Below are 24349 nucleotides of genomic sequence, written 5' to 3' on the forward strand. Positions count from 1 at the left end.
TTTTCTCTCCAACTGCCAAATCCCCCTCGCGGATTTTCTCGAGAAAAAAAGAGCAAAACTCCGCCTCCACAATTTTCTCACCGCCGCCGCCATCGCCGGCGCTCTTCTCCATCTCGCTGCGGCGTGGGATCGTGCGGGGATTTTGAGCTCGGCAGCGAGTTTCTCGGGGCCGAGGTTACTTTTGCTATTTCCGAGGAGAGAGAAGCTCGTCCCCTCGCCCCTCGATTGCGGTGATTCTGCGATTTAGCTGGTTGTCTCGGTCGTTGTCGCTTCGAATAAAGGGCGATTCGGTTGGATTTTCATCAACCGATCGAGGCCGACCCTCTCGAATCGCCCTCTTCTCTGCGTTGTATTCGCGTCTCTCTCTCTCTCTCTCTCTCTCTCTCTCTCTCCTGCCTTTTCCCGAGGGAGAAAATTCCACTCTTGCTTTTGGGTTCGATTGAATTTGACGATTTTCCGAGCGCTTTGATTGGGCTCGGATTGAATCTTTTGGGGGTTCTGCTTGTGGCGATAATGCGAGTGTAAAAAGCGCGACCTTTTTGTCGGCTCGTGAAGCTTCCGCGGCTGTTGTGGAGAGTTTCGTGAAATTTTAGTGTAATTCATCGTGGTCCCGAGCTCGGCTCCGTTCGGTGGCTCATCTTTCGTCGTCGCCAGAAGCGTTGGGCTGTTTCGAGGGGTTTTATCACGAAAAAAACATATCTTTTTTTTTATTAGAGAGGGAGAGGAGTTGTGGCGAGATGACGATGGGTTCTATGCCGGGTATCTCTGGGTACTTGAACTTGTATCCAGAGCGGACAATGTCGTATTTCAGTAATCTATATGTGCTGGGATTCACTGTGACTTCCGGTATAGGCGGACTGCTCTTTGGTTACGACACTGGTACCGAACATCTTGTGTTGTTTTCCGCGAGCATGGTTTACATCAGTAAATATCTATATGCGTTTTCCGCATGTTAATCGTTGTGTACTTGTTCCTCTCAAAGTACATGTGCAGCACGTAAATTTGTTGATTGCGATTAGATGTATGCTTCTCATGAGTTATCTGATTCCTTCCCATGCTTCATGAGATTAGGTTGATATATGTCGATGGCCAAGCAATTTGGTTGTAATTTGTTATTTGGCTAAAAGTTCTGGAGCAACGTATGTTCACTTGTGTCTATCCAGAAAAGAGTTGGTGTTTGCAGAGTTGGTCGAATTTGTTAAACTGCAAGTGCAAATGTATGGGAAGTCTATGCATTATTCTGTTAGTAATCTCGAAATTTATCTCGCAATAGAAGTTCATGAACCAGGCCAATTTTGGAGCAGCTTCGTGATAATGGAACCAACCAGCAAAAAGCATTAAAGCTGCAAAGACTAATGCACCAATTGCGGTACAATAGAGTTGTAATTCACTAGTTATTCCCGATGCTCGCCAAATCTGAAAAAAAACCAGAGGTTATTTGTATTTCTCAGAAACCCCCGCCCACATCGCCATTCAATATTTCTTGGCCCACTATTGGCCAAACCACCTGGGCACTAGGTCCAATGTGAGTAGGGTCGCTTAGCCATGCTTCATAATTGGAAAAACGAGCACCATGGAAATACATGCCACTCAGCCAAAGAAAGATAATGGAAAGTTTCTTATCTTTATATACAGAAGCAACATTGCTGGACATATACTTTCCACCTCAAGATTTCTTATGCAGTATATTTGTTTTTCAACCTTGCTTTACCTGTTGATTTGTTTGTTTTTCTTTTTAAGTTTGAACACGGGCAATCTTTGAAAGGTTTTGGTTCTGCTTGAACTTTGGTCACACTATTCTCTATTTCTGTGACCCAGCTGAAATTTTTTTTGGCGCATTATCAGCATTCAAGAGCACCATAATATTCTTTGTGCTATCCCCAGGTTTTTGGGGGTAAATTCCCTCTCAAAAAGTTAGTTGGTTTGAGATGTTTTACTGTAACAGATGGTAGGATGCTGCTTCACTTGTATATATTTTTTGAAAAGGGGATGCTTACAGGATTTACTATTTAATATCCTACTGCCCTTGTGTATCCAGAAAGAGTCATAAATTGAGATTCCTTACGAGTGATAAGCCTGTCTTCTTCAGAAATTTGGTTATTCTTTTGAGTGTACTTCACACCAAAGAGGGGCGCGTTGTATCGATATTTTCTTGAATTATAAATTAAGTACTCTTTTGCTACTACTAGGCTATAATGACTTGCTTGTTACAGGGGTCATATCTGGGGCGCTCCTGTATATTAAAGATGATTTTGAGGCTGTCAATGAGAGTAGCTTTCTACAGGTAGGAAAAGAGAGCTCTAAATAGGGCAAAACATATTGTTGCCTGACATCTTTAAGTGGGAAGCGTAGAGAAAAACATGAGGAGTGTTTCTTTTGGGAGGAATAGCATATAATTAGCGATTTTTATTGTTTAAATGTCCCACCGAAAGCTTGAGCCAATAGGTGGAGCAAGACAATATGAATATAATGCCCATATAAACCCATAGACAAGTGATGTGGGATACCTTTTAACACCCCTCTCACGTACAAACTGGACAAAAAATGGCACATGGAATTGATGAAAGGGCGGCCTCACGCAAAATAAATCTGGGGCCAAACCTGACTCAACACCATGTTAGAATGTCTAACCCAAAAGGTTAAACCAATAGGTAAAGGGAGACAACATGAATCTGAGGCTCATATAAATTTCACGGACAAGTGATGCGAGAGACTTTAGCAAGTATTAGAAAATCGGGATTAAGGTTCTTTGCCCTCCTTTTTTAAATGTTTTAGTGTCTGAATTACATTTGGTCATTACATTTTAGCTCATGGAACCCGGAAAGTTATATAGAGGTGGTTAGACCCGATCTTTACAAATGTGGTGCATGAGCTTTTTGTGGCAGGGTGTTAACCTCCAAAATACTCTATGTGAATTTCTTCACAATCTTTTTAAGGTCGTTGTGGTCATTATTACATATTGTATTGACTTGAATTTGGCAGGAAACTATTGTCAGCATGGCTTTGGTTGGCGCAATGATTGGAGCTGCTTCAGGGGGTTGGATTAATGATTCTTATGGACGTAAAAAAGCTACCCTTTTAGCTGATGTTGTTTTTGCAGTTGGAGCAGTAGTAATGGCTACCGCACCTGATCCTTATGTCCTCATTGTTGGTCGGCTTCTGGTTGGACTGGCGTTGGTGTTGCCTCTGTTACTTGTCCTGTATATATTGCAGAAGCTTCACCATCAGAAATAAGGGGAGGCCTTGTTAGGACTAAGGTGCTTATGATAACTGGTAGACAGTTCCTCTCATACCTTATAAATCTTGCATTCACAGAGGTCAGGCTTACGTTGCTTTGCTATTTGTCAATTTGTTATCATAATCATCTGTGATTTGCGGGTTGATGGTTGTCCTGTTTCGAAAGCCATAAATAATGGTTAAATGGTCGTCTCATGCCAACTTATTCATCACAGAGAATGCTAAATGGAAATGAATTTTTCTCACTGTTTAGTGAGACTTCCTCGAGTATTATGTGCTTAAAATCTTACGGCTCATGCAATTTGGCTTTTATCTTATGCAACGCTTGAAAACTTTAGAAACATATAGAACTCGACATGTAGATGTGAATATTGTTTTTTTAATGATTTTAAATTTAAGATATGCTCTTTTGTTTTCAAATTAAAAGGAGAAAAAAAAACAATATTTTCTTTTTTTAAGCAAAACCAAACAAACTGCACAGCTAAATATTAGGTTCTACATCAAGGTATTAATACTCCCATATCATGAACAAAACAGATATTTTTGAAATCATCAATATGCTGATCAAGGCTTATGGGGTAGTTTTTATAATTTTTTTTACTAGTGAAAATCTCACAGAAGACAGCTTCTTTCCAATTAATCAGCTTGTTGTTAGCCCTGGGAAGTTTTCTGTGGTGCAAGTTATGAGGATGAGTTTGCACTGCATGAGAATTTCTTGCACTAGCAACATTCTTCTGGCTGTAAGCAGTTTCATCACTCCCTAGGCTTAGTTGAAAAATGTTAATAAAGTTGTCTACATGAGTAATGGCTCTTTTACCGGCAAGTGTTGGAGTATTTCTATTGGTCAGTCATGTCTTATAGGCCCAAGTTAATATGACCATCCTTCATTGGTTGTCTGTGAATTCAGTTCAGATGTGGGGTACCTATCTAGAAGTTTTCACAATTATACACATGTATTTCAATTTTTTCCCCAGCAAATGTGGAACAAACCTCCCCTTGCTTTTGCGAGTATCATTGCTTTGGATATCTGAGATATGCCTGTGCCTTTAGATGTTTCTAGAATGGAAGTTCCTCTGGTGCAGTAGTAAGATAGACCATCTCTGACCCCCACCAAAGAAAGAAAAAAAGAAAAAAAGAAAGAAAAAGATAGACCATCGAGTTCTTTCCTCTTTTCTTTGAGGAAAAATGAATTCTCGTGGAATGATTTTTTTGGGATCATTCATTTATTCTTCATTTTCTGTTCTCCATAATTCTTTGATTTTTTTTTTTATTAACCATGATATCTTAGAATAAATATATCAAATGAAGTGTGATAGAGTCTATAGTGGAAGCTTTTGTAACATAATCATTTATTGAGAGTTTGAGGGTGATATTTGGGGTTATTTTTTTTTGGTCACTCAGATGGCAAATCTCAGTATCATTTGGGGGTGCATAGGGCTCTGTGGGACAATAGTACCTTTGAAAACAGCCGAATGGGCTCTTAAAAAATTGTGGAAATTTTTGGTACAATACTCTATCTGGGTGGTATACAATGCCTTTTGATAGAACGGAATCGTCTGCACTTTTCAGTGGCATTGATTCTGATCAATCAAGTCTTTTCTTGATACTTTGTGGTCATTGCTCTACACAGCCCCCCTCCATATTGTGATATCTCTAGTTTATAGTTATTATTTGACAGGTCTAAGATATACGTGGGCTCTCTTTTTAGATTTTCTGCTAGAATTACAGCTGGCCGTTGGCCCGTCGTCTGCATTAGGAATTGGCATCCTGCTGGTTGATTGTGTTACGTTCAACTTATTGCATGTGGACTTATTATACTTGTGGTTTCAGCTATAAGTTTCTTCGCCTCAATTTCTCGGTCTCTTCCTGGGAAGAGGATCAAACTGAAATTAGACTCCTTTAGTAATTGAAATTAATTAGAGCACAAACTATGGAGTTTGATGCTTTAACATATCTGCTAGCATTGGAAGCAAGCAAATAAGCATCGTTCGCCTCACCCTCTGCCAGGGTTGGATAACGAGTGGCCAGATCATGCGCTGAACAAAATATTAATTATGTTTCTCTTCTTCTCTTTTGCTGGAATCATAATGTGGCTTGTGCTCTTTACTTCCTCTTATGTATGCTACTGGAGAACTTCTCAAGCTTATTTTGTGCAGTTTGTCCTGTTTCAATCTTGGCATCAGCCATGCGGTTTGTGGGCCTTCATGGAAAATATCGTTTGTTCTGTCAAAGGTTATACATTGTTGGTCCTCCGCCTGAGAATTCTCTTGACATGAACATTTTTGATAACTTACATATTGTTAATCATATCCTGAACATTGACTTGCAACCTTCAAGTTTGATGTTTAACTCATTTCGACAGAACTTGATGTTGCTCATATTGAAACACTTCTTTTGCAGCAAATCCAGAGGAATTGCTTTTGTTCTTTATCATACGTATTCTACATATACTATAGAACAATGCCCTGAGTCTGTCTCCATGAATACAATAGTACCAGATTATAGATGTGCCACAATGGCAGCTAGTAGCAGTATCATAAAAAATGGAAGTAGCATTTAGATCCTAAGCTTGATCACTAGCTCTTACTGCAAGGGATCTCGCTGTCAATGTCTGACAATCTGCTAGTTTGTTGGTTATTCAATGAGAGGTTTCCAGAAATATCACTTAAGATGGATTGTCTTGACAAGAATTTAGTGCATATAAGACCTTCTACATCTTCTGTTTCTTTGATGTACATTGGGTACATATTGTCTGATGAATTCTTAACTGTCTATTGGTTTAAATCATGTTATCTGGTTGGTAAGTCGAGTGAAGAGCACTGATTTAAGTCATCCCTCCCTGTGACTCAATAGGAATACATGCTTGTGATGAGGGCAAGAAGATGAGCCTATAGGTGGAAAAGTCCAGAGTGAAAAATCCTTTCTTTGTCAACACCTGCATTTCTTGACAGGGGTCTTCTTCGCATTTTACGTCCCAATGATATAACATCTAGACTAATGCATTTATATATTACGTACATTTTCTCGTGGAAATTTCTTTCGCCTCATATATGTCATGCACATTTACTTATAAAGGATAAAATAGGTAGCTGTTTACCGAAGCTCAACAAACAAAAGTTGAGTGAAGTAGCCCTGAATTCTTAGAATGGACTCGGGCGGTGCTTAATTTCTAGAATATCCCTCATTTATGGACTATCGGCAAGTATGACTTGCATATAGATCTTTTTTGAGCTAAAATTCATGGTTTGCCCCCAATAACTGCAATGTAACTCACATCGCAGTTGCACCTATTAGCATTGTTTGAGCTTCGCAGCCTTGTTCGTCCACCCTTTTTTTTTTGGCTAATTTTGAGTATTTGGATCTCTTAGAACGCGAGGCTATTCTTACTGCACTATGTAGCCCGCTTGTTGCAACTGAATAACGGAAAATTGCCCAACAAGGTATTGTATGATGATTAATACAATTTTAAAATTTTAATATTTGCTAATTAAATCCTAAATCAAGGTAGTATTCTGGTCAATTTTGATTAGAAATCATTAACTTGACAGTTTAATCAACGTTGCTGTTGTCTTACATGATATAACTGGTATTAGCATGGATGAATTGTGGGAAAAATGTATTGTTTTTCCTGTCAGTAATCTGATGAAGGAAAAAAAAAAAAGAGAAAGAAAAGAAAAAGGATAAAATATAAACTTTTGCATAAATTGTTCATGTCAGCATCAATCATGTTACAAAGAACAATGATGTTGACTTGATATCCACGTCAACAATATATGGCTAAAATTAGTTGAAAGTTTACGTTGGCAAATTATTATAAAGTTTATAATTTAATTAGCAAAATAAAAAAAAAATTAGAATTGAATTGATCGTTGTACAATAAGTTTAAGACAATTATCCCACTGAATAGCGAGATAGGAGGCTTCTTGGGTGGACCAATGAAATTGCCTTTCCTAAGACGGCAAACACGACCCCATTAAAGGCGGTGATGAGATGTCTTTGCTTGGATGAACATTATCCAAGAGTAAACTATGAAACTTATTTCTTTATATTTCATTACGTCTAGACAAGTCTACAAATGAGAATGTCTGGAAGATAATGTGCAGAATACAAGCAACTGAAATAATTCTGCTACGCCACGTACATACAAAGAGTATTATGACATATTACATATATATCACGATCACAAGTGACAAAGTTCTTCTTTGCTTGATGACGTCTAGAACAACCGGCATGCTGTCTGATCAAGGCTTTGCCTGTTGAGGTGCTGCAACCATGTTTAAAATAGAGGGAAATGAAGGAATGAGTCTCGCTAGAAGAATTGAAATTAATTCTCGTTTAAGTAGAGATGATGTGAGGACGTCCTTTCTTATTTTTCTTTTTCTATTGAGAATGCGAGACTATTTTTATTTATTTATTAGCTCATTACCATACCCCCTCTCAGTTTGATACTCCGTTAGTGATGTACTCCAGACAAATATTAATCATGGGATACACATTGCTTCATTTTGTAATTAATTTGAATACTGCAGAGAAATTATTCACATACTGATAAAATTGCCATGATTCCCCCCCCCACGTATTTAACTGTAGAAAACCTTATTGACCAAGTTATGACCATGCTATGCAAATAATAAGTACACAAACAATGTCGGTACATAGCATCACGGTTTTGTTACTAATTCTTGCTATAAATAAGAAATTAGGCATATGCATATACTACATTTGTGGAGATGATATTTCATTGAGTATCATTAATCGTTTGGCACACAAGTGAAATCGGACATGTTATGTGATTATATGACTAGAGAATATATGATAAATTGAGATTGAAGTACTTTTGAGCGAGTGTAATACGATGTATGATGAATGATTCATAGATGTATAAACCCTTCTAGAGGCAGCCAATGTGATGGAAAGGTTCGAGATATGGAGTAATAAGAGGACTCACTCGAATTACCTCCATCTTGAGGAGAATGGCTTTTCACCACGGAGCCAGCTGTATAAGCTACATGTGCAAGACAATATTCTATGAAAATCGGTATCAAAGATCAAATATTATGTGATGAAAAGGGTCGAGATATGAAGTAAAAAGAGGACTCACGATTATGGAGAAAATTGTTGAAAAAATCATAAAATTATTGCACTTTTATCAATTTAGTTTTAAATTTTTTAATTTTGTCAATTGAGCCCTAAACATTTTAACCTTTTTCCTTTTATTTTCCTCTCTTTTTGTGATAACCTTTTGGGTGAGGGTCGTGGCCAGCCTCGCCAGATCTGGGCACGTGGCGTTTCGGCTTGGGCTTCCTCTTCGCTCCTCTGCTCGCCATTCCGAATTTGGTAGGTAAACGAAATAAGGCAAGAAAGTTCAGCCAATTCCCATCGAGGAAAGGGTGATTTTCGAGCATAGGAAGGTGAGATTTGAGGCGCTAATTTTTGTAAAGTTGGGAAGTGAATGAGGGACGCATATTCCGGAGATTCTCGGCCAAGGAACAATTAGGAAAGAATCAAGTGGTTCAACGCATCTGAAGAAATCGATTGAATGGAGGGTCGAGGGGAAAACCGTGATTAGTGAGGTTGGCAAAATGAAAGAGATTTCCGGAGTCTTCTACGAGGGAAGTTTGAATGAAAAATGGGAAGGGAAACAAGGGCCGAGGCTCAGGGGAGATGGGCGAAATTTTCTAAAAGGAAAGCAATGACTTGTGGGAATCGAAGAAAACAAACGATGAAGAGAAAGAGGTGGTGAAACAGTTCGTGCGAGGACGCGAGGCCACCTTCTGGTAAGGAGAGCCATAAGCGAAAGGCCTTAAAGCGGCGATTGAAACGATCCTTCGTTCACGCGTCACTGCTCTCTCGTCGAGTAGAGGATCGCTCGTGTCGCAAAGAGGAAACCTGAAAAGCCACGCACCCAGATCTGGACAAGGCTGGTCACGACCCTCACCCATTAGGCCATTGCCAGCCACAATTTAAAAATATTATAACATTATTAAAAATTATCAACATCAGCATTAATGTAGGGCAATCGACGTCTACGTTGGCAAATTCTAGCTAAAATTGGCCAGATTAACTCAATTAATAAAAATGTGAAAATGTTTAGGACTCAATTGGTAAATGTGCAATAAGTTTAGGACTTGTTGGACAATATTTCTCACAATCGGGAAGATCCAAATCTATAGACAAGAAGAAACTCAATGGAAATCATTATGAAGAATCAAACACTGCCCAAAATTATTAACTAATTCATGCAGCAATATATCCTAACAACTTTAAGAAAAACACCACGATGTATAGAACTTTCTGCATGTTCTCGTGTCATGCCTTATGAAATCCACGTTCCCCTCCGTTATTGAAAGCCCATAGCACGAAAAAGAATAATCACTTACATGGAGTCATGCTGGATGATTCAAGCCTGGTCAAGCCAGCCAAGGCCCCAAGAAGGAACGGGGAGATTATAAGCAAGAGCAAGCAGAAAATCGTGGGCAATAACTAATAAAGAAAAAATGACACAAATGGCTCGTGAATTTTAATTTAATATACTACGTCATCCATGAATTATTCAACTTCATCCCTAAAATTGTCTTTAATGTAGCAAAATTGTTCAAGCAATGATAAGAAAAACAACATGATGTATAAAACTTTCTCTATGTTCTCGTATCATGCCATGTCAACTACAGTTTCGTGGAATCATGATCCTCAATTTATGTCGTCCTCCTTTAATATGAGCTTGGAGCACCAAAAAGAAAAAATCACTTACAGCCATAGGCCCCCGGAAGGAAAAGGGAGATTAGAACCAAGAGCAAGCAGAGAATGGTTATAAGAGAAGATGATGATGATGTTGATGAAGGGAAGTACATTTTTGCTATCATCTCTGTGTGGGTGTGTGGGTAGGTGTGTGGGTGGGTGGGTTTATATAATCTCTTATGTGCAGATAAAAGAAGACTTCAAAGTCTTCCATCTTCGAATTTTTTAAATTGAGTAAAAGAAGGGTAAGAAAATAGCCAAGAAGTCCAATGAAAGAAGAGGATTTGTTAGTTTCAAAGTCCACATGCCTTTTGATTCTTTTTCAGTCTCTTTGTGCGTATAATATCATTCACAAGAAGAGAGCGTGTAATGCGGTGGGTTGAAAACAGCCGTGAAGGTACCTAACCTCGGTAAGCCTAAATTCATAAGCGTGTGATTGTCCACAATTGCACTCATACTACGAATAATAGTCTAAAATGGTTTTGATTCATTTTATTCCAGTCATAACTTTTACCAGACTTGAAACTTCTGGAAATAAGGACAGAAATTTCTAAGCCTTTAAGGAGAGTGATTATGGTCGTAGGACCCGTCATGGCAAAGCCTAAATGAGAGAGAGAGAGATAGAGAGTAGTTCAATCAATTCGCATATGTTACAAAGATTATGAAAGAATGAAGCAAGCTCTACTTGCTAATCGGCAAAAAGTAATCGTAACTTTTGAGTGAATGATAAACTATAACAATAAGTGAAAAGAGCTAAGCAAGCTCACTTGAGGCCTAAGAGCAAGGTTACAAGGCATCCAATCGTTTGGTTATGTTTATGTCAACATTACAATATGTGAGAGAAAAAGTATTTTGTATTATTCAATAATGTTTAATAAATACATTAAAAAAATCCTAAAGGTCCTAAGACTACTTTAACCTTAAACTCTAACACTCCCCCTCAAGTTGGAGCATAGATATTAATCATAACCAACTTGTTGCAAATATAATATATCCTCCCATTATCTAGATGTGTAGTAAAAATGTCTACAAGTCGTTCACTAGTTTGAATATGACAAGAAAGAATCAATCCACTCTACAACTTCTTTTGAATAAAATGACAGTTAACCTTAATGTGTTTTGTTCTCTCATGAAACACGGGGTTGGGAGCTATATGCATTGCAACTTTATTATCACACCATAGGGTCATGGGTACTGAAATTGTAGAGCCCAATCCCTTATACTATAACACAAAATATAGAAGATATCATGATGGGAAATTAGATTAAGTTCTTGCAAGGTCTCAAAGTTGCCAAAGACAAGTTATCAGTAAATAAAAAACAAGAGGTTAAAGAAACAACTCTCTAAAAAGGTTCTCATTAGAAAAGACTAGCAAGATCGTGAATTGTTTTCGAATTAGTTGAAGCACATCGATCCATCCTCTCCATCGGCTTGCTTGTCTAGCATGCTTTAGTAGCATGAAAGTCTTCGTCTTTACATTGAAAAAAAGGGAGAGAAAAGCTAGGTGTAGTGACTAATTGAGGTAACTTAGACTTGTACAGAGAAGTAGTAAGACCTAAATATAAATGTTGTTCTTTCTGTGTGGCCATTGTGAGTACTGTCATAAACTTTTTAATTTGACTAATTTAGTCATAAACATTTTCATATTTGCACTAATTTAGTCCATCAAGCTAATTTAAGCCAAAAATTGCTAACATGACTGTCGGCGGTCTTATGTGGCGTCACGTGGACAAATTTTTATATTTTTATATTTTTTCAGATTTTTTAATTTTTTTTTCTTTTTTGTACTTTTTCCCTTAATACTATCTCTAGCAATAGAGGACATGGGCAAGAGCCTTTGGGCCCTCTCAAAGTACGAGAAAAATAGGGACAACCATGATTGGAAAGAAGTACATTAATACTAGAGAGAGGGTTCTATAGTCTATAAACTTTTCTACATAATGTTTAGTAATATGATAAAATGGAATTGAATAGAATAGTGACTCGACAACAAATTCAGATGGTGTCGACACGACATTCAAACAAGAAAATGGTGGGCTCCTCACACAGCTCTCATAGAAAAAATATTAGGTACAATAATCGTATCATCAACAATAAAATAGTTTGTCCGTTGATCGACAGGTGTTAGGTAAGGGCCCACATTTTCAATTTTTTTGAAATCTCTTTCACTCATCTTTTCTCTTCCATAAACATCCCTCCCTCTTTCTTCTTTATCCGTCTTCATTCATCCTTGTTCCCCTCTCTCAACTCTCAAATTCAACACATAGTCGCGCGATCTTAATCGTTTGGGTTTGCACGTCTTACCTCAGCTCGGGCGGCTTGGACCTGACCAAAGCCTTCTTCAAGCCAATGCAATACACCCTACAGCTGTTGTCCTCCAAGTGCCACATCAAGATCAACAATGTCGACATAGCTATCACTCATATCATCCTCACCCCAGACTAACGAGCCGCCCCTCATCGACGCCGACCTTGACAAGCTTTGCAGTGAGATGCTCGACCTCCAGCACGCCGCTACCTTTCTCTTGATGGTTGACGAAGGCCAAGATCTTGGTGAAGGCAAGATGAACTTGCATAAATACCAAGATTACATTTGATCGTCCGGATTTCTAATTGAAATATGACTGGATATGACATAATACGAAATCTTGAAATTTTTTTATATCATGTCAATTATTTGGTAAATCGTAATATTAAAATCAAATATATTAGCATCATATTATGTATATTTTGTTGATATAAATACCATGTCATTATAAATGAACCTAAATGTTTATAAATGGAGATGGTGAAAATTTTTGTAACGCTATTTCTTAATTTATTTTTATTTTATTTTTCCTCTTTTTCATATTTTTTTCTTTATTATTTATTTTTCCCCTTTCATTGTTCTTTAATAAAATTTTATCAAATACTAAACTATACTAACATACCTAAAATAAAAAAATACCTAAAATATATAATAAATATACATATTTAATTTATATTGAATATTTATTAAAAGATAGAATTAAAATACTATTTATATTAAAATATAATTTCAATTTTGTTAATTTAATAATTTTTTTATTAGAGAAAAATAAATTTTTTATTATAGACATTAGAAATCTTATCAATTTTTATTCCACCTCTCCATAAGATAATTTTATTCTATTTATATCCCAATTATATCCAATTTTATTCTGTTTTGAGCGAGCACTAAATATAAGATAAGGTAAATCATATTCTTTCATGAATTTTATCCCAATTACCAAACATAGCAAGAGATCGACATCTTTACCTCTATTGTATAAGGAAAGAAGGACCAAGGGTATTTTATGGAAGGAAGGAAGTGAATGAGAACAAAATTTTTACAAAATTTTGAACTGTGCGCCTTATTGAACACCTGTCGATCAACAAATATGCTATTCTATTCCTGATTGGACATAAATATTGTACCTAATATTTTCTCAACCCACGTAACCCCACAGAGGTCATAATCTTGGTGGGCCCCACCGGGACATGCATGCATTCTTGTCCGGAAACGACGCGGGGGGGGGGGATGGATGGGATTCCCGGAGCGGGCCATTGCGGAACGGACACTTGTCAAAGGCGCCCGTCCCCTTCACGCGCCGCGGACGCCCTTCTGGACTTTTCCCCACCTGCCCCGCGCTTCGGGCGCGTGAACCGCACGTCGGCTTCTGGGCCCGAGGGATTTGCCGTATGACGAAACTGCCCTTCGGCGAGTCAGTTAGAGCCCAGACGAGTGGCAGCTGGAGGCGAGTAGCGTCGGTTCACTCGCGCGTGCGCGTGGATGTGAGGACCCCCTTAATTCTTGCAAGATTCGTGATTACAGAATCTTATCCTAATTCTCCCACGTTTGCCATATTTTATATGGTGAGCCATCGCTACTAATCGCAGACCCCACGTATCATCATGGGACCTTGGACTCGGTCCAAACTCCCGAGCAATCGGTAGTCTTTAGACCAATCTCTCAATTGGGGCGGCGCATCGAGCCCATTTGCACTTGAGAATCAAATCGAACTGGTCTAGATTAACCCATTCAAGGGCAATTCTTGAAAAAATCGATCATTTTTCCTATTTTGTGAATCTAAAATTAGCTCAAGATCAGTCCAATGCTTAATTTGGAAGCTAGATACTCTACTTTTATATAAGGATTGGTTCAGTCAATCTAATTATATCAACTGAGTTTAAATAATTATCTTCAAAATGAATAAATAATATTATGACCACTCGATCAATAAGCATTTTTTAATGAAATGGTGTTACTCTTGAAAATTTAGATAAATATATTCCAAACATTAATTGGACTTCCGATTCCAATCCTTTGAAATCAAGACTGCATGATCGAATTGGAAATTGACCTAGGACCCGAGCTCCGACCTCATTACTTACCAAACGTAACATGGGATTCCCATGCACGAGATTTTACCAAACCTCACATAGGATTTCCATACTCCCAAATCCCGCTGTTGTCCGGGCAGCCGGTTAGCGCTGGCTCCTCGGACAGCGAGAGCCGTTCGGACAGCGAGGGCCGTTCGGACGGATCCGCAAACGACCGTGTAATGGTCCCGGTTAAATTACGTGACAGAATTGTCCCCCCGGTCGGGAGAACTTCCGTTATAACTCTCTTTCGTTCTCCCTCGCTTTCTCTCCAACTACCAAAGCCCCACGCGCGGATTTTCTCGAGAAAAAAGCAGAACTCCCGTGCGCAATTTTCTCGCCGCCCCCCCGTCCGTTATCCGCCTCGCCTCGCATTCCTCCGAGCATTTCCGATTTCACGAGCCGCCGCCGCCGCCGTCGTCCGGCGCTCTTCGCTCTCTCTCTCTCTCTCTCGCTCGCTCGCTCGCTCTCTCACTCGCTGCGGCGTGGGATCGTGCGAGGATTTTGAGCTCGGCAGCGGGATTCTCGGGGCCGAGGTTCCTGTTGCTATTTCCGAGGAGAGAGAAGCTCGTCCCCTCGCCCCTCGATTGCGGTGATTCTGCGAGTTAGCTGGTTGTCTCCGTTGTTGTCGCTTCGAATAAAGGCCGATTCGGTTGGATTTTCATCAACCGATCGAGGCCGACCCTCTCGAATCGCCCTCTTCTCTGCGTTGTATTCGCGCCTCTCTCTCTCTCTATTTCTCTCGTACTTTTTCCCGAGGGAGAAAAGTCCAATTTTGCTTTTGGGTTCGAGTGAATTTGACGATTTTCCGAGCGCTTTGATTGCGCTCGGATTGAATCTTTTGGGGTGTTTTGCTTGTGGCATTAGTGAAAATTTAGAAAGCGCGTCCTTCTTGTCGGCTCGTGAAGCTTCCGCTGTTGTTGTGGAGAGTTTCGTGAAATTTTAGTGTAATTCGTCGTCGTCCCGAGCTCGGCCCCGTTCGGTGGCTCATTTTTTGTCGTCGCCGGAAGCGTTGGGCTGTTTCGAGGGGTTTTATTTCCAAAAAATAAAATCTGTTTTTGATTAGAGGGGGAAAGGAGTTGTGGCGAGATGACGATGGGGTCTATGCCGGGTAGCTCTGGGTACTTGAACTTGTATCCAGAGCGGAAAATGTCGTACTTCAGCAATCTGTACGTGCTGGGATTGACTGTGACTGCCGGGATAGGCGGACTACTCTTTGGTTACGACACAGGTACCGAACATCTTGTGTTATTTTCCGCGTGCGTGGTTTACATCAGTAAGTATCTACGTGTGTTTGTTGCGTGTTAATCTTTGTATACTTCTTACCTCTCTAAGAACATCTGGGCCGCGTAATTTTGTTGATTGCGGTTAATGATGTTGCTCACTTTCTAGTTTTCTCGGGTGGCATATTGTTTTGGTTTCCCTTGCTAGTTGTTAGATGTATGCTTCTCTTGAGTTATCTTGATTCCATCCGATGCTTCATGAGATTTGGTTGGTATATGTTGATGGCCGAGCAATTTGGTTGTAAGTTTTGTTTTGCTAATTGTTCTGGAACAACATATGTTAGTGTGTGTCTATCCAGAAAGAGTCGGTGATTGCTGAGTCGGTCAAATTTGTTAAATTGCAAGTGCAAATGTATGGGATGTCTGCATTATTCTGTTAGTAATCTCGAAATTTATCTCGCAATAGAAATTCATCTTATCTTTATATACAGAAGCAACATTGCTGGATATATACTTTCCACTTCAAGATTTCTTATGCAGTATATTTGTTTTTAAAACCTTACTCTACCTCTTAATTTGTTTGTTTTTCTTTTTAAGTTTGAACACGGGCAATCTTTGAAAGGTTCTGGCTCTGCTTGAACTTCAGTCGCAGTATTCTCTATTTCTATGACCCATCTGAAAAGTTCTCTGGCACATTATCAGCATTCGAGGACACCATAGTAATCTTTGTGCTATCCCCAGGTTTATGGGGGTAAATTGCCTCTGGAATAAATCATTTCTTTTCCCTTCACTCATTTCTTTTTCATAGTTCTTAACAGCTTTGTGATATTTGTTGATCGGAGGATTAGATATACAAGTTTATTAGTTGGTTTGAGATGTTTTATTGTAAGAGATGGTAGGATGCTGCTTCTCTTCTATATATTGTTTGTAAAGGGGATGCTTACAGGATTTACCATTTAATATCCCACTGCACTGGTGTATCCAGAAAGAGAGTCATAAATTGAAATTCCTTATGAGTGATAAGCCTGTCTTCTTCAGAAAATTGGTTATTCTTTTGAGCGTACTTCACACCAAAGAGGCACTCGTTGTATTGATATTTTCTTGAAGTATAAATTAAGTACTCTTTTGCTACTACTAGGCTATAATGACTTGCTTGTTACAGGTGTCATATCTGGGGCGCTCCTGTATATTAAAGATGATTTTGAGGCTGTCAATGAGAGTAGCTTTCTACAGGTACGAAAAGAGAGCTCTAAATAGGGCAAAACGTATTGTTGCCTGACATCTTTAAGTGGGAAGCGTAGAGAAAAACATGAGGAGTGTTTCTTTTGGGAGGAATAGCATATAATTAGCGATTTTTATTGTTTAAATGTCCCACCAAAGCCTTGAGCCAATAGGTGGAGGGAGACAATACGAATATAATGCCCATATAAACCCCATAGACAAGTAATGTGGGATATCTTTTAACACTCCCTCACACGTACAAACTGGACAAAGAAAGGCACATGGAATTGATGAACGGGGAGCTTTACACGAAACAAATCTGGGGCCAAACCTGACAAAATACCGTGTTAGAATTTCATACCCAAAAGGTTAAACCAATAGGTAAAGGAAGACAACATGAATATTAGGCCTATATAAATAACATAGGCTAGCAATGTGAGAGACTTCAACAAGTATTTGAAGATCGGGATTAAGGTTCTTTCCCCTCCTTTTTGTAATGTTTTAGTGTCTGAATTACATTTAGCTGTTACATTTTAGCTTATGGAACCTGGAAAGTTATATAAAGGTGGTTAGACCGGATCTTTACAAATGTGGTGCATGAGCTTTTTGTGGGAGTGGTGTTAACCTCCAAAATGCTTTGACTATCTGAACTTCTTCATAATCTCGTTTAAGGTTGTTGTGGTCATTATTTCATATTGTATTGACTTGAATTTGGCAGGAAACTATAGTCAGCATGGCCTTGGTTGGTGCAATAATTGGAGCTGCTTCAGGGGGTTGGATTAATGATTCTTATGGACGTAAAAAAGCTACCCTTTCAGCTGACATCGTTTTTGCAGTTGGAGCAGTAGTAATGGCCGCTGCTCCTGATCCTTATGTCCTCATTATTGGTCGGCTTCTCGTTGGCCTTGGTGTTGGTGTTGCATCTGTTACTGCTCCTGTATATATTGCGGAAGCTTCACCATCGGAAATTAGGGGAGGCCTTGTTAGCACTAATGTTCTTATGATAACTGGTGGACAGTTTCTCTCATACCTTATAAATCTTGCGTTCACAGAGGTCAGGCTTACGTTGCTTTGCTATTTGTCGATTTGTTATCATAATTATCTGTAATTTGTGAACTGATGGTTGTCCTGTTTTGAGAGCCATAAATAATAGTTAAATGGTCATGTCATGCCAACTTAATAAGAATGCTGAAGGACCATGGAAATAAAATTTTCTCACTGTTTATCGGGACTTCCTCAAGTATTATGTGCTTAAAATCTTATGGCTCACGCAATTTGGCTTTTATTTTACGCGACACTCGAAACCTTTCAGAACATAAAAAAATTGACATGTAGTGAATATATTGTTTTTTCGTGATTTGAAACCTAAGATATATGCTCTTTTGTTTGCAAATTTAAAGGAGAAAATTAGCAAAATTTTCGTTTTTTAAGCAAATTAAAAAAAATTCACTGCTAAATATTAGGTAGTAATACTCCCATGTCACAAATACATTTTTTTGAAGTCATCAATTTGCTGATCAAGGCTTATGTGGTAGTTTTTATATAGTTTTCACCAGTGAAAATTTCACAGAAGACAGCTTCTTTCTGATTAATCAGCTTGTTGTTAGCCTTGGGGGAAGTTTTCTATAGTGGGAAGTTATGAGAATGAGTTTGCACCGCATGATAATTTCATGCACTAGCAACATTCTTCGGGATGTAAGCAGTTCCATCACTCCCTAGGCTTCGTCTACATGAGTAATGGCTCCTTTACCAGCAAGTGTTCTATTGGTTGGTCATGTCCTATTGGCCCAACCTTAATATGACCATGCCTCATTGGTTGTCTGTGAATTCAGTTCAGACTTAGGGTACCTATCCAGAAGTTTCACAATAGCAAATATGGAACAAACCTTACCTTGCTTCTGTAATTATCATTTCTTTTGTTATCTGAGATATGTCTATGCCTTCAGATGTCTCTAGCATGAAAGTTTCTCTTGTGCAGTAGTACGATAGACCGTCAAGTTGTTTCCTCTTTTCTTCGACGAAAAAGAATTCTTTGGAATGATTTTTGGGATCAATCATCTATTTTTCATTCCTGTTGTCCATAATTATTTTATTTTTTATTAACCATGATGTCTTAGAATAATTATATCAAATGAAGTGTGATAGAGACTATAGTGGAAGCTTTTGTAACACAATCATTCATTGAGAGTTTGAGGGTGATATCTGGAATTATTCTTTTGGTCACTCAGCTGGCAAATCTCAGTATCATTTGGGGTGCATAGGCCTCTTTGGAAAATAGCACTTTTGAAAACAGCCCAACGTGCTCCTAAAAAGTTGTGGAATTTTTTTGTACATTATCTCTATCTGGATGGTGTACAATGCCTTCTGATAGAATGGAATCATCTGCACTTTTCAGTGGTATCGATTCTGATCAATCAAGTATTTTCTCGATACTTTGTGGTCATTGCTCTACACAGTCCCCCTCCATTATTGTGATGTCTTTAGTTTATAGGTATTGTTTGACAGGTCTAAGATATACATAAGCTCTCTTTTTAGATTTTTCTGCTAGAATTACAACTGCCCTGTTGGCCTGTTGCTGCATTAGGAAATGGTATCCTACTGGTCAACTGTGTTATGTTCAACTTATTGCACGTGGAGTTTTTTTACCTGTGGTTTCTTCACCTCAATTTCTCAGCCTCTTCCGGTGAAGAGGATCAAATTATAGACTCCTTTAGTAATGAGACAAACTATGGGGTTTAATGCTTTAACATATCTGCTAGCATTGGAGCCAAGCAAATAAGTAGTGCTCACCTCACCCTCTGCTGACAAGTGGCCAGATCATGCCCTGAACAAAATATTAAATATGTTTCTCTTCTTCTTTTTTGCTGGAATCATAATGTGGCTTGTGCTCTTTACTTCCTATTTTGTATGCTACTGGAGAACTTCTCAAGCTTATTTTGTGCAGTTTGTCCTGTTCCAGTTTTGGTATCAGCCATGCGGTTTCTGGGTCTTCATGGAAAATATCCTTTGTTCTGACAAAGGTTATACATTGTTGGTCCTCTGCCTGAGCATTCTCTTGACATGGACATTTTCGATAACTTACTTATTGTTAAGCATATCCTGAACGTTAAACTAGCAATATTCAAGTTTGATGTTTAACTCATTTTGACATAACTTGATGTTGCTCATATTGAAACGCTTCTTTTGCAGCAAATCCAGAGGAATTGCTTTTGTTCTTTATCATACATTTTCTACATATACTACGGACCAATGCCTGGAGTCTATCTCCATGAATACAATAGTACCGGACTATAGATGTGCCACAATGGCAGCGAGTTGCAGTATCATAAAAAATGGAAGTAGCGTTTAAATCCTAAGCCTGATCACTAGCTCTTACTTCAAGGGATCTCATTGTCAATGTCCAACAATCTGCTAGTTTGTTGGTTATTCAATGAGAGGTTTCCAGAACTATCACTTAAGATGGATTGTCTTGACAAGAATTTAGTGCATATAAGACCTTCTACATCTTCTGTTTCTTTGATGTACATTGGGCGCATATTGTCTGATGAATACTTTGAATGTACTTGTACTTTGGTTAGGTCCCAGGAACATGGCGTTGGATGCTGGGAGTGTCTGGTGTGCCAGCAGTCATTCAATTCTCCATAATGCTTTTTCTACCGGAGTCACCTCGATGGCTTTTTATGAAGGTAGAAGCATTGTTCTCCTCGGACACTTAATGTCATCCAATTGCTTTTCCTTTCTGTTTCTGCAACTGTAATAGAAAACCTGACATTATCTTGCAGGATGATAAAACTACAGCTGTCGCTGTGCTTTCTAAGATTTATGCTCCTGATCGGTTAGAGGATGAGATTGATAGTCTTTCTGCGGCTTTAGAGGAAGAACGCCGGAGAAAGAGTAATGTCAGATACCAAGATGTTTTTAAGTCAAAGGAGATTAGAATTGCTTTTTTGGCTGGTGCTGGGCTTCAGGTCAGAATTATGAATCAGTTTCAGCATCAGGCTACAATGATATATGCACTGTTAGTCATTGTTACTTATTAGGCTCATTAATGCTGCTTCTAAATTAATGCAGGTGTACTTCATTTGATTAAACCTTTTCTCATTGCTAAATTTGCCATCAAAGGACGACTTCTTTTATTTGGGATAATAATAGCACAAGTGGTCCGTGAACTTTGATCCATGTGCAATGTCGTCCCTAAACTTTCCAAATGTGCAATATGGTCCATGAACAAATGAAAAGTACAGGAACGGCATTGCACATTACCCCAATGCTCAAGGACCATTTGTGTCATTTTCCCTTTTTTTTTGGTACCTAATGTGTGTCTTTGGGGATTACTAGTGCATTGGGAAAAACTATGATTACCAACTAAAAAAGCTTCATGCGGTCTATGAAACTATCACCATGTTCAATATTTTCTTCACGAGACGCAGTGACCAATACTTCTTGGCTCTCTTCACTGATCTGCTTCATGTCTTTAGTGGAAGGACTCATTGAGCGGAAAAGATGTTCCTGTGAAACATATATAGCTGATTAATCCGGCTAACAATGAACTTTCTTTTGCCAGGGCAATAGCCAAAATTTTTTAGCTCTGAGGCAAGTTTTGAACCAAGAAGAGCTTGAGTTATGCAGTCCTATTGCATGAATATATTTTTACATTCTGCCAAGGTGTCATAGTTTGTCCTTAGGTAGAATAGGAAGTACATACGCCTGCCTTCTCATGCTCTAGTTCGTTAATTAATTACCCGTGGGATAATGTGTTATATGCCAGGCATGAATCGTGATTGCTGAAATTTTTTCTAGGTTTACCTGATATGAATAGTAGAACCAACCTGTCTGCTGCTCGATGAAACTGAAATAAAGAGTATCTCATTAGCTCTCTCAAAATGCTACATGAGTAAATCAACTTCAGGGTTTGGAGACTGGGAAAAGATGAGGGGCTCTAACCTCGTGTTGTTGAACTGCCTAGACCAATTATATTAGCCAAATGGCACCAGAAGAAAAACTCTGTTTGGTGGTATTTATTCCCAATATAAGTGCAGAGCAGCATTTTTTTTTAGATGGGCTCATGGCTGTTTTGATATATTGCACAGGTCACATGCACTGTCTGTGACTCTGATTGTAATTTTAGCTTACGACAATGCTCCTTTTTAACCGTTGGAATATGCCATTCTTTTTCCATTAGTCAGCGGAAAGCTGCTATATCAGGTCTAACCTCATTTTGGTCGATTCAACTATAAATAGATGCAATGTGATCTTGATAGCTGGCTTCCCTCTCTTTAGTCTCTTAAAGCAAAATCAAGATACTGGGCTGCGTTGCACTTGTTTGTCTATATTCTATTGTTTTAAATCTTTATTTGTTACAACTATCAAAATTGTTAAATTGGTGCACTTTTGCCAATCTGAAGATGTTTTTCCTTATTCAGGCATTTCAGCAGTTCACTGGTATCAATACAGTGATGTACTACAGCCCAACTATAGTCCAGATGGCTGGCTTCTCTTCCAACCAGCTAGCACTTCTTTTATCCCTGATCGTTGCTGCCGTGAATGCTGCGGGGACCATTGTTGGAATTTACTTAATCGACCATGTGGGTCGGAAAAAACTAGCCCTTGCGAGTTTGTCTGGTGTATTAGCATCCTTGGCAATTCTTTCCGGTGCATTCTTTGCAGAATCCTCTGATTCCACAAATGGCGTATATGGGTGGCTTGCAATCCTTGGTTTGGCCCTCTACATCGCTTGCTTCTCACCCGGGATGGGACCTGTACCATGGACAGTGAACTCAGAGATATACCCCGAGGCATATCGTGGAATATGTGGCGGCATGTCGGCCACCATCAATTGGATTTCGAACTTGATTGTGGCACAGACATTTCTTAGTGTCGCTGATGCTGTGGGGACAGGTGTGACGTTCTTGATTCTTGCGTGTGTAGCCGTGTTGGCCATCGTGTTTGTGGTCGTCTTTGTGCCAGAGACAAAGGGGTTGACTTTTGAAGAGGTGGAGAAGATTTGGAAAGAGAAAGCTTGGGGAAGTAGCAAAGGCAAAGAGAGTACAGGCCTTCTGGAAGATGAAGCCTGAGTGGTATGAGCCCTTGTTTATTCATTAGATATAGTAGGTACAGCAATAGAATGAGCATCCAGCGGATCTGCCGCTATGCCTGGAGTGTTAGTTCAGGCTAAGGGGTCTATTGGGTGTGGACAGTTTCCAACTTAAGGAAATAAATGTGTATTCCGGATTTTGCATTGCCCTAAAATGCCGACTGCGAGTTTCTTAACTCTGTCTTTTTAAATCATGTTGTCTGGTTGGTAAGTCAAGTGGAGAGCACAGATTTAGTTCATCCCTCTTTGTTACTCAATAGAAATACATGCTAGTGATGAGGGCAAAGAGGATGAGCCGATAGGTGGAAAAAATCCAGAGTGAAAAATCTTTTCTTTGTCAACATCATCGCTTGACAGGCTTCTTCTTCTTTGCACTGTACACCCACATGATATAACATCTAGACTAATGCATTTTCGGCCAAAATTTATCAGAATAACAATATTGAAATCTTGCTTAAAGGTTTAGGACAAAATTGACAAATCGTCAAAATATTAGAACTAAATTGGCAAAATTGAAAAGTTTAGGATTAATCATATAATAGGTTTCGGATATTTTGAACAATTGCGCGGTTGAATAAGTGTGGTGGTGTGAAGCTACTCAGGATGGACTAATGAAATTGCCTTTCCTAAGACTTGCGAGCATGATCCCATTTCTTAAGGCGCAATATGGTGATGAGCTATCCTCTCTGCTCGGATGAACAAAGTCCAAGAATAAACTCTCTTTTTATTTCACTTGAATCAAGACAAGGCTGCATATGAGATTGTCTATAAAAAGATGTGTGGAATACAGGGACTGAAATAATTTTGCTATGCCAAGAGAATATCTAAGTATTAAGACAAGTGTATCACAAGCGACACAAATTTCTTTGCTTGAAAGTATTTAGAACAGCGAACGTGTTGTCTGATCAAGCCTTTGCCGCTCCCTATTCTGCAACCATGGTTAAATTAGAGGGAAAAGAAGAAATAAGTCACATTTGCCTTTGAGGAATATAGAAAGTAGAAAGTTCAAAGATAGAACAAGAAGAATTGAAATTAATTCTCTGGTAAGTAGATGATGTGAGGATGTCCCTTTTTTTATCGTTTCTTTTTTTTTTTATATTGAGAATGAGAGACTATTTTTTTATAACTCATTACCATGTACTCCAGACAAATATCAATCATCGGATATAGATTTGTTTGTTTTGTAATTAATTTGGGTAGTACGGTGAAATTATTGACAAAATGATAAAATTACCATGATTTTCTCCCTCAAATTTAACTATAGAAACCTTATTGGCCGAGTTGTGACCATGCTACGCAAATAAGTATGCAAGTAGTGTTGGTAGAGAGCACCGAGATTTTATTACAAATTCTTGCTACAAATAACAAATTAGGCATATGCATGTAGTACGATTGTAAAAATGAAATTTTATGGAGTATCATTAATCATGTGATGTGCAGGTGAAATCCAACATGTT

At 38.8% G+C, this 24349-nt stretch overlaps 1 protein-coding gene and 2 long non-coding RNA genes across 3 annotated transcripts; 2 read left to right on the forward strand and 1 right to left on the reverse strand.

Annotated features, from left to right (window-relative positions):
* Positions 1–1920: 1920 nt before the first annotated feature.
* On the forward strand, positions 1921–3504 carry LOC104456254. Its single transcript, XR_001980413.2, has 2 exons — positions 1921–2284; positions 2983–3504. It is a non-coding gene; the product is annotated as an uncharacterized LOC104456254 (long non-coding RNA).
* A 3831-nt stretch (positions 3505–7335) lies between these two features.
* On the reverse strand, positions 7336–8242 carry LOC120286606. Its single transcript, XR_005545250.1, has 2 exons — positions 8186–8242; positions 7336–7501 (listed from the first exon to the last, which is right to left on the reverse strand). It is a non-coding gene; the product is annotated as an uncharacterized LOC120286606 (long non-coding RNA).
* A 6357-nt stretch (positions 8243–14599) lies between these two features.
* LOC104456255 (inositol transporter 1) lies at positions 14600–23083 on the forward strand. Its single transcript, XM_010071012.3, has 6 exons — positions 14600–15585; positions 16740–16810; positions 17517–17852; positions 20377–20484; positions 20581–20766; positions 22222–23083. The coding sequence occupies exons 1-6, from the start codon at positions 15444–15446 to the stop codon at positions 22870–22872; spliced, it is 1494 nt and encodes a 497-aa protein (XP_010069314.2). The 5' UTR covers positions 14600–15443; the 3' UTR covers positions 22873–23083.
* The last annotated feature ends 1266 nt before the right edge of the window (positions 23084–24349 follow it).

The sequence above is a fragment of the Eucalyptus grandis genome, chromosome 8, assembly GCF_016545825.1.
Source record: "Eucalyptus grandis isolate ANBG69807.140 chromosome 8, ASM1654582v1, whole genome shotgun sequence".
Taxonomy (NCBI): Eukaryota; Viridiplantae; Streptophyta; class Magnoliopsida; order Myrtales; family Myrtaceae; genus Eucalyptus; species Eucalyptus grandis.